The 11,243-nt window shown below is 33.1% G+C and overlaps 1 protein-coding gene across 1 annotated transcript; it reads right to left on the reverse strand.

Moving 5' to 3' along the window:
• Positions 1-1,829: 1,829 nt before the first annotated feature.
• LOC133803186 (serine/threonine-protein kinase-like protein At1g28390) lies at positions 1,830-4,065 on the reverse strand. The gene has a single exon (XM_062241157.1). The coding sequence runs from the start codon at positions 3,730-3,732 to the stop codon at positions 2,047-2,049; it is 1,686 nt and encodes a 561-aa protein (XP_062097141.1). The 5' UTR covers positions 3,733-4,065; the 3' UTR covers positions 1,830-2,046.
• Between the last annotated feature and the right edge of the window lie 7,178 nt (positions 4,066-11,243).

Below are 11,243 nucleotides of genomic sequence, written 5' to 3' on the forward strand. Positions count from 1 at the left end.
TAAAAACACTCACATTTAATTAGTAGTATCCAACACAACCGACAAAAGAATCCACCAAGATGACATTGCATTTAATGCATCAACAAATAAAACCGTGAAAACATTTAAGATACAATGGCACGAATTCTCTTACCACAACCATACTTTACTAACTATCCATTAAACAAATTTAGATAATAAATTAACATAAATCTACAAAAATACACTAAAAGTTAAAAAAAATCTGAAAAATATGGTGTATTACAAAAATATGGAATTTTTGGATAAAAACACGAAATGACAAAATTGTAAATATGGAGTGACAAAATCATAAATCAAAATTGTAAAATACAATTTTTTGTAATCAACGTTTACAAACTAGTAAATATATGTTACAAACTTATAAATATCTGTTACGTGTTTGTAAATAATATTTACAAAATCAATTATAGAATTGTTGGTTTTTTTTTTTTAGATAAAACTTACAAACAAATTCGTAACTAAATTTTTTATTTTTATAAAAATAGTTTACAAATATAGTTTTACAACTAAGAAAGATATTTTTGTAATTAATATTTACGAAAATACTTTATAGTTAAGAAATCATAAACAAAATATACACAAAAATTTTATACTTTTCCATATTGTTACAATATTGTACCAAAAAATTACATGAATCATCATATTTATGCTATACAACTTAAAAATATAAATTTAAAATATTCATTATTTATAAAACACTTTATTAAATATAGTGGTGAAATACAATATTTTTTTAAACAAGTTTTACATTTTTGTAACAACAATTTACAAAACTAATTTCACAACTAAAAAATTTATTTTTGTAACTCACATTTACAAAAATATTTATAAATTTATTTAACATGATTATTACAAAGATTTACAAAACTAATTTTTTAACTTTAAATATATTTTTGTAACAAAACTTGAAACTTGGATTAGATTATGATTTTGGTTTAACATTGAGTGTTGAGACTTGACTAGCTATGATTTAAAAAAAATATATAATATTTTTATAAAGAATAATAATATTGTGATTATCTTTAACTATATATTGTAACATATAGTTATTAATATTAATTTTAATTAACAATATATTGTAATTTGTATAAATATATATATATATTTTTGAGTAATTGTATAAATATTGATTTTAATATTAATAAATATATTTATTTTAAATCAATATAAATTAATCAACTAGGTATAATTATTATTACTTTTATTATTATATTACTTGATATGCTTAAATTTTTATTAAAAATTAAGACAAAAAAAAAAACAAGGGGAAATCCGTATTTTTGTAATTTATTAAAGATATCGTATAAAATAATTTTTTTTTTTTTATATATTACGGTAGGACATGTAATTATCCCATAAATTAGTATGTATAAGTTTAGTAAAAACAAAATCTAAACCAAAACATCTACCATATTTATTATTTTTATTTTTTAGGGTAGGAATTTGTTAATTTATTGAATTGAAATAGATAAGGTGTGAGCATTAAATATTTTTGGAACTCAGTAGAGAGTAGGGAACTGACCTTTGTGTTATCGAACATCAACCATTATTTTTATCGCTGAGAAAACATTAACCAAGTAAAACGACAAAATACTACAATATTTTATACTTGACTTGCATGCTTGGAGATTCTTCCTTTGGTTACTCTGTCTTTTTTTTTCAAAGTTAAAATCAATCAAATTGATAAAACAAAAACTATCAATAACAATAATAATGCAAGAAAAGAATAATAAAAAAATTATAACCACAATTCATATATTGTATAGAAATAAGGAATATAAAAGAAGAAGAAAAACGCTATATTAATATTTGAAAAAAAAAAATCAATTCTCTATTTCACCGGTGTTTTCAGTCAACCAACCTGAAATATAGAGTCAAAAGTATGATTAACACATGATGATCACAACCCATCTTCATTATTAGATCACCATTTTTGGTTTTATCTCCAATATCAATTAATCAATAACAATTTTTTTTAAAATTAAAAAAGAAAAGAGAGAGATGGTAATAGTGATAATTAATTAATTAACTAGGTGCAGCAGTAGTAACCAGTGGTTCCTCGAGTATTTTCCTGTCAGATTTGTCATCTAAACTACTAATAACCAACTTGGACATATCAAATTCCGTGGTCGAGCGAGATGGGTCCCGCTCGAACTCCAACACAAACCTCTGCACCACAACCCTCTGGCTCTGCTGCTGACTGCGCGACACTCCAAGCGACCGAGACTTACTCAGCCGCACCACCGCCGGCGCCATCTTCACCGCCACCCCTGACCTTCTTACACCACACGAACCAGAATTGTTATCTCCAACTCCAACTCCAAGGCTCGTTTCGGATTCAGGCCCCACCCCGACTTCAATCTCGTTTACTGACCCGATTGACTTTGACCGTACCACTCGTTCAACTTTAGTTATACATGTTGTAGAGATAGTACCACTTTTACTCTTAGAAGAAGAAGAAGAAGTGGTAGTTCTATTCCCATTCTGTGCGCCCGCAGCACTCGATAATTTCCTGTTTCTACGACTCGCTGCTTGCCCTGTCGGTGCCGTCTCCGGGACCTTTAATACGTCGACTTCGCTGACGTCGTAAACCTCCCGGTGGCACAGCAATGGCTCTTCACCCTCCACACACCTTACCCGCTGCCGGAAGTTGTTCCATATAGGCGGTGCGTGAGCCCTCTTCCTCACCACCTTGAGGCACTCAACGACCTCTACCATCGGCGGACGCTTCTCCGCTGTGGACCGAACACACCTTGCCGCGAGCACGGCGAGTTGGCGGATCAGGGCTGGGTCTGCTGCTGGACCGATTCTTCTGTCGCAGATTACAGCGTAGTCGCCGCGCTTTATTACGGGCACAGCCCAGTCAACGATCGAAGGAGGGCTGTAATTAACGTCGATGGCGTTCCTCCCGCTGATGATCTCGAGGAGGAGAATCCCGAAGCTGAAGACGTCACTCTTGGCAGTTAGATCCCCCGGAGCAAGGTAACCCGGGTCGAGGTAACCTAAAGTTCCAGCCGGAGGAGTGCACTTCACGAGAACGTCCTCCACGTGTCCCCTCAAGGAGAGTCCGAAGTCGCCCAGCCTGGCGTTCCCGTCATGGTCGATCAGAACATTGGACGACTTTATATCCCGGTGGATTACCGGCGGGTTCGACTGGTGCAGCGCGTGAACTGCCTTTGCCACCTGGTACCCGAATCTTATCCGCCGGGTCCAACCAGGCGGCCTTGACGATCCGGAGTGTAATAGATCGTATAAAGACCCGTTGGGCATGTACTCGACCACAATCAACTTCCTATCCATGGAGTCCGTACAAAATCCAAGGAGATTCACCAGCCTGGGATGCTGAACCCTCGAGAGTATTTCGATCTCGTTCTCCGCCGGGGTGGTACAGTTTCCGGGGCCGGAAGCGTTAAAGTAAAGGCTTGGCGTGGAGCTGGAGAGTTGTTTTGTCTTTTTAACGGCGGCAATAAGCTTCCCATTGTCGAGGACGGCTCTGTAGACGCTTCCATGGCTGCCTTTGCCAAGAAAGCTCTCAGTAGAGAAATCGTCGGTGGCGGAAGCGAGCTCCTCGTAAGTAAACTCTCTGATCTTCTTGAACAGCTGCTTATTGGGTCTTCTTCGTATCTTATTAGCTTTACTTTTGAGTTCGGGCCAGTTGTAAGTATCGCAGGTCGATATGGCGGACTCCGCATTACAGGAAAGATAACCCATATTAAAGAATACGAAAACTAGAAACAAAAGAAGAGAAAAGGCCAAATGGTTTAATTAAGATTTTGATTAGTCGAACTTTTTTATATTTTCTTAGACGAGTCAAAAGAGAAGTAGGGTACTTGAAATTGTTGTAAAGGTGGTAGTGAAGGGTGAGGAGGAAGAAGGAGTTGGTAATGGTAATGGTGGTGGTGGTGGTGGGGAAAGACGAAAGCGGCAAAAGCCATAACTACAAAAGGAGTTGTGGCGTTTAAAGTCGTGCGTATTACTGTTTTACAGCTCTTTGTGTCGTTTTGAAAGAAAGAAAAGAGGGTGTGAAAGTGATGAGAAAATGGAGCTTTGAACTTTCATCTTCCTTCCCCTAATATTTTATTATTTTCTTCTCAATATTTGTTTTCTCCTTTACCATTCAAATGCAAGCTTCTTTGTGAGAGAATTTCTTGGGCTTGGGCATCTTGTGGGCCCTTCTTCTTTTCTTTTTTTCAACTAAGTTGTTGCTTTTAGTTCAATCCTTCTTATCACTCATTTAATAATATTTAAGTGCCCATTAAGTTTTGAAATTACCAACATTAAAGAGTAGTCATACACAATTAATGAAGAGCAAGAAAGATGTCCATTGGAGTTTGAGTTGGACAATAGCTTCCTCTCTTGAGTTAAGACATTTGCACACTTACTTTTGTACCATTTTGTGTGTAGGAACTCTTGAGTTTACAACATATGGTAATTAACGAGGTTGGCCCTCATAATGATTGTTTTAAACTTTTCTCGTTGTATGGAGCATGCTTGGGGAAATAAGGAAATCAAATTATGCCCCCTTTTGTTTTCTTTGATTTTGAGTAAATATATTGAATGCGGATAGTTAGGATTGATTTGAGTTATAAAAAAAATGTACTACATACAACTATATAAGGATCACAATATATTGAACAAAGGATAGTAGTTGCAGCTGTTTCGAGTTATTTATGCTCAATTACCAAAAAAAAAAACAATAAAAACAAAAAATGGTCCAAAAAAAAGCACAATCTATGATGAGCCATTTTATATGGACTTACATTTTTATTTTTATTTTCTCCTTTTTCTTTAATCTCCAGGAAAGAGTAAAAGATGAGTTGGCAAGATCTAAAAAGACGTCAATTATTAACTTCTATCACTCCCAACATTAGATCTCCATTTGCTCATAATCAACTTTTTTAGTAGACATTTTTTTCCAGTTCTTTTTGTTATTTTATGGGACTTTTATGATATGCGTGTGTATATTTACATGTGTCATTAAAACGCTAGCTTTTTTACAAGAGATTAGGTAATCAAGTTTTTTTTTTTTTAATGTATACACAAATGATTATATATATATATATTTAGAAAAAAAACAAGAAGAGAGTGTTTTAAATATGCCTAAGATGAAATTTTAAAATAAAAATAAATAACTTAGACATTCAAATTCAAATCAAGGAACTTTGGTGTAAGAGTTTCCTAATAGTCGTTTTAAGTGTGCTATTAGTCAAAGGATTAGTATTATTTCGTTTGTTCGAGTCATGTGGGAGATGATGGAGGGGTTGACTGTCGAACAGAGATGAAGGGGTTGCAATGAGACTCTTTGTATTTTCTCATTCTTATTTGCAGTAAAATAAGGAACGGAGCAAATGGTTCTGTTAACAGAGGGGAGTCTTAGTTTTAAGAAAATAAATGATCAATAATTTGTCTTTATTTTATTGGTTGGACAGGTAATAATACAAGAAACTTAAACAGAGAAAATTTGTTCATCATGTAGAGCATAGTAAAAATAACAAGACAGCTGTGCCACTTGGCAGCATCTGATTTAGTTATGCGTCACTCCAAAAATAGGACGGTTAGGATTCATTGTTCCTCTTAGTACATCATCATCGAATGAAGTTGTTGCTTTCTAAATGTTGAACTCTGATTTATCCAACTACCGTAAGTTTCGGGCATAATTTCTAATAGAGAGTGAGTGAATGCTTTCAAGAAGTTGGGTTTGGTTGATTTGCATTAATAAACCAAACATGTGTTTTTCCACAATTTTTTTTTATTCATTTATGATATTTTAGAAGATCGGGCGGCGGGCCCGTGATATTATGTAGTCAAATAGTGAGATAGAATTTCTTAACCTACTTCCCCTTAAATTTTTTTTTTTAAATTCTTAACCTACTTCTATAAGATTAATTTTGTACCTATTTTATGACTGTATAATTGTAGGGATATATATAGTAGTTCATATAGACTGGTTTATTATATAACTTATGTATTAATTTTGGAAAGATTCTCTACCTTATATTCTATTTGACTTTAGTGCTTCACATTTGAAATTGCACTCCCAATTATGTTTAAATGATTTTGGTATGGATATATTCATATAATGTGGTCAAAATATCTCGTCACTGAGATTTCATAAGTAGCAGCATATTTCATATTCAAATTATTACTTTTTTTCCCAGCAGAAAAAAAAAAAAAAAAAAATATTGTTTTCTTTCTTTTTCATGTCTCCTACCCCGATATACGCATGCAAAGCCATTATCTATTGTTTTTCTTTTTGTACAGTCTCCACGAAATAAATTAGGAAGTTTATACAAATACATATTTATATAATTATTAGTGGCACACTTAAGAATATATTTTGTATTTATAATTGGGTTATGTCAATTACCACATGAACAATAATTCACTATGATGAATATGGAGAGTTTATTTTAGGTCTTTATCTAAATGCATATTAGTCATATTGGAGCACTTCATTTATACGTTAAATTAATTGCCTCTTACAAGTAGACTCATATTTTTTTTATGCATATTCTTGCACGGAACAATTTTATGATCAAACCCAACAAAAATGTGTTTTTCTCTTCTTGTTTACTGTAGTCTAAAGCTACCAAAGTTGATGCATATCCATTAATCCATTAGCTACCTCTATAATTTTCAATTTCGAACAAAGATGTGGGAACCACTACTTGTGCAAAATCAATCTCTCTCTCTCTCTCTTCTTTTGCTTATGCGCCCCATCTTTTGCTTATGCGCCCCCCCATCATTCTCTTTCTTTTTCACGCTCATTCGCTTAAAAACTATTATTATCATCATCACCATAATAATAATAATAATAATAATAATAATAAGCAATCGCATTTGTGATCAAAAGAACAATAATAGTGCATGGTTTAAAGCAAACCAAATCTGTGCATGGGTTAAAGCTTTTACTTTTTATAAATTATATATGTTTTTTCTTCAATAAAATGGTTTATACATTAGATCATGTGTTTTGTCTAATTACTTATTTGGACGCTGTGTTTTGACAAATAATTTTTTAGACCATGTGTTTTGTAAAATGGTTCAAATAGAATCATAAACTCGATTTTTGTCAAAGTTTTCTGAGCTAAAATTATAAATAATTCACAAAACTAACAATTTAAAATAACAAAATCACTTTGCATAACAACTGTGTTGTTATGTGTTGTTATATTCAATTTTTTTCATCAAAATTGAGTTTATGGATCTATTTAAACTATTTTACAAAACACAGGACCGAAAAAGAAATTTGTTAAAACACAGAATCTAAACAAGTAACGGGACAAAACACAGGGTCCAAAAAAATATAAACTCTTAATTAAAATAACAAAAAGGATGAACTTTATGTGTAATAATATATCTGACCATATGTATTAGCTATGAAGCACTACTATAAGAATAAGACTATTTAATTTTTTTTTTTTTTAAAAACAAGTGGTTTATTTGACTTGTTAGGAATCATAATTAGAATTAATAGTAGTATATATTCATATTGTTGTGTTTGTAATATTTTGTAATCATAATAAATTATTTGTAGGTTACTAATATACTCTTGATTAAAGTTTATATGTATATAGGACTTTCATAAGATAGATTTTTTAGGCTTATAATAAAATATATTATTAACTTAGGATATTAAATTTTTCAAAATTAAAATATATTTAGAAAATAATATGATTATTTAAATTATATACACACAAATATATTTATAATATTTAAAAAAATATAATAAGCATTAATTTTTTTTATATTAATTGTTTTCCACATCAACAAAAATGTACTATAGATAAATAATACTAATTTGAAACAACATTTGATTGAAAATTGATAACTATTTAATTAATATATTTATTTTATTTTTTATTGAGTCAACTAAAAAAAGAAAAAGACTGATATTAAATATTTAAGTTATTAATTTATTAGATTAAATATGTTTTTGTATAAAAAATATATTATCTTATAATATATATTATATAAAGATTAAAAGAAATCATATGTATACATACTTTAAAATTTGAAAGTAAATAAGTATAAAATTGACAATTTATAATTTAATAACGAATGAGAATGGGATTGTTAATTCTATTCCTCAATCCCAAATTAGTGTAGGACATACACATTTAATTAGTATAACTTTTAAAAAAAAAACAATTAGTGGTTGTTAACCAAATCTATTTCTTTTAAGTTTATCTGTATTTTAAAGCTATATATCTTGTGTTTGTTAGAGAATATATTATATTCAATGGGAATAGAGAAACAAAAATACAACTCTAAGCAAAATGTTAAAATAGACAAGATGATAGATAAAAAGTGTTACAACTCTATTGCAAAAATACAAGTAAATAGAAATAAATGATGAGAAATATATTGATAATACAACTCAAAGCATAACAATACAAATAAATATATAAGATAAACACAAAAAATAAAAGAGGTAGAAGAACAAAATAATATGAAGAACAATAGATAAAATCTCACACTCACACAACCAAAGTGTAGAGTAGTGGGGATCACCAACTTGAACAATGTTCAAGACCTTTGTCCAAAAGCTTATTTCCCCATATTCTCTAAGCATTAAGAGATCTTTCAAGGAAATAGCTCTATGAAATTATCAAGCCTCTATGTGTATTTTCTAGCCAAGTCCTTTGTGGATAGAAAATGGTGTATCTAACAAGTGAGCATTAGACTCTTATTTATAGAGTTTGAGATACCCTTTGAATTTCAAATTCCACCAACCCCCATGGTTGTTTCCAATGTTTAATTGGATGTTTATGGAATTAAAATGAAGATTTTGGAGTTACTTAAGATGTTAGAACCGTTCAAATTGGAAAAAAACTGAAAAAGGTTTTGGCTGTCAGCCTCACTGGCCGCGGCCAGGAGTATCAGTGGTTGCGACCACTGGCCTCTGTTCCCCAGGCCGCAACCAGGGATAATTAGTGTTCGCGGCCACATGAAATTTTCAGCATCCAAATTTTCAGTTTTTCCAAAACGTCTCAAAGAAATAGCTCTCTGGAAGTATCAAGCCTCTATGGTGTATTTTCCAGCCAAGTGCTTTATGGATAGAAAATGGTGTATCTTACAAGTGAGCATTAGGCTCTTATTTATAGAGTTTGAGATACCCTTTGAATTTCAAATTCCACCAATCCCCATGGTTGTTATCGATGTTTAATGAAATGTTTATGGAATTAAAATGGAGATTTGGGAGTTACTTAGTGTTGACCCTCGAATTGGTTAACGACACGGAGTCAAATAAATGATATAGAATGAGATGAAAACAAGAAGAAATCAAGACGAAAGGGTAAACGACACAAACAATTTATAGTTGTTCGGCCCCAATCAGATGGTAATGACCTACGTTCACTTAGTGTTCTTATTATTGTAGAATCCCAACACTGTGATCAATGAACTAGGGTTCACGAGTTTCACAAGCTTCAGGATGATTACGATTTCGATGAATAATAACACTATAATTTTCTCTTAGAATTCTCCCAGTCCAAAAGTTCCCCTCCCTTGAGCCCTTTGATTCGTATTTATAGGCTCAAGAAGGTTACATGGGCCAATGAGCCTTAATTATAATTACAACTTGCATATCTAGATAATAAGAGAAATTACAATTATGCATAATTACAAGATTGCACATCTGAAGGAAATAAATGAATATATGCGACCAGGCTGGTCGCACATAAGTATGATGCTTGATATACCAATAATCTTCTGGTCAATGGCCGAGCAGGATACACTTACTTAAAACAGCCACGTGCGTCCCACGTGTAGACCAATCATGCCACGTCATCAGGTAGTCCATTTTTGGGTAAACATTTGCCCCCCAAGTTTATTTTACTGCGACCAGCATAAAGTAAACTTAAACAACCGACCTTCCGTGTGACCTGTCAAATCTGTCAGAGCCATCAATGCCTTCTCGAAAAAGGAAACCAATCATGTCATTGCAGTTTCCCAAAAAGTGATTTGACGGCTATCACATTTTTCCATGCCTCGAAAAATCATCCCCCATCATTACCTCATTAACCGTGCTTCGACCAATATAAATACCCCTTCATATTTACTTTTTAATTTTTACTTTCCATCTTTCCTCAAGAACACTGAAGAACGGAGCCTAAAGAACCCAGAAAACCCAAACGACTCTGACGATCTGTGGAATTTCTGTTTAGCCAGTTGTATCAACGTTCCAGAAATTTGCATCAATCTTTATCCAAATAAGTTTCTTGAACCTCTTCGTCTCCGAAATTCCATGCAATAATTACCTTTTCAGTTTTCTGGTTTATTTTGGATTTTGAGTTTCTGAATGTTCTTGAAGAAATGATTTAGGGTAATCGGGCATGTAGGTATTAACATGATAGGATAAGGAAAAACCACTCTATGAGGCTTAGGAGTTGGTTTGGCAGTTAGGATTATTGATTTAGAGGCATTTAGAAAAAACTGGGTTTTTCCCACCCTTTCTCAGAGTCGAAAAGTTTTTTCTGAAAAACTTTTCACTTCTGCTTTTTAATCCGTTTTTCAAGCTGTTCGCATATTATTTAGTGTTTACATTAGGATGCTGCTGGTAATATAAAAGCTTAACTTTTATACACGAGCAACGTTATCCCAACACTTCCACTTATTTAGTCTATTGGCCGTAGATTCTCATCTCCCCTTCTCTGTTCGTAGATTTTCATGCACGACCCGTGGGGAGGTGAGAGGCCGATCGACGATGACTTGCTCGTACTACTGCTTGAAGATCAAGAACAGTCGTTGCGGTCATTCTCGAAAATTCCCTTTTCTCAACATAACCCCACAAGTAGTCCTTCGACCAGTCCAACCAATATGGGGTGCGTAAAATCCATCGCTCAAAAGAAAAAGAAAACAACCCAACCTCCTGCCAATCATCTTGCTCCTCGGGCTGAAACTCCTTCAATCAGTCCTCAACCTGAAAACACTTCCCAGCCAGAAATTCAAACAAAAGCCCGACTTCGAGACATCCTTCGACCAGAGGTTGAATGGTACGTAGTACCTTCTAGTGTTATTACAGCTAGGATGGTAAGGAATTATCTCAAGAAGTACGTACTTCCTAGGATAACCCTAATCAAGCCTTCGATCGACCAGCGGGCAAACTTGCCTGGGGGCACCTTCAGCGCCTGGTCGAGGTATCACATTGAGGCAGGGGCAACCTTGCCTCTTCATCCGTTCTTCTAGGGGGTGGCCAATTATTTCAAGGTCACTCCCTT

Source organism: Humulus lupulus, chromosome X (genome assembly GCF_963169125.1).
Source record: "Humulus lupulus chromosome X, drHumLupu1.1, whole genome shotgun sequence".
NCBI classification, from domain to species: Eukaryota; Viridiplantae; Streptophyta; class Magnoliopsida; order Rosales; family Cannabaceae; genus Humulus; species Humulus lupulus.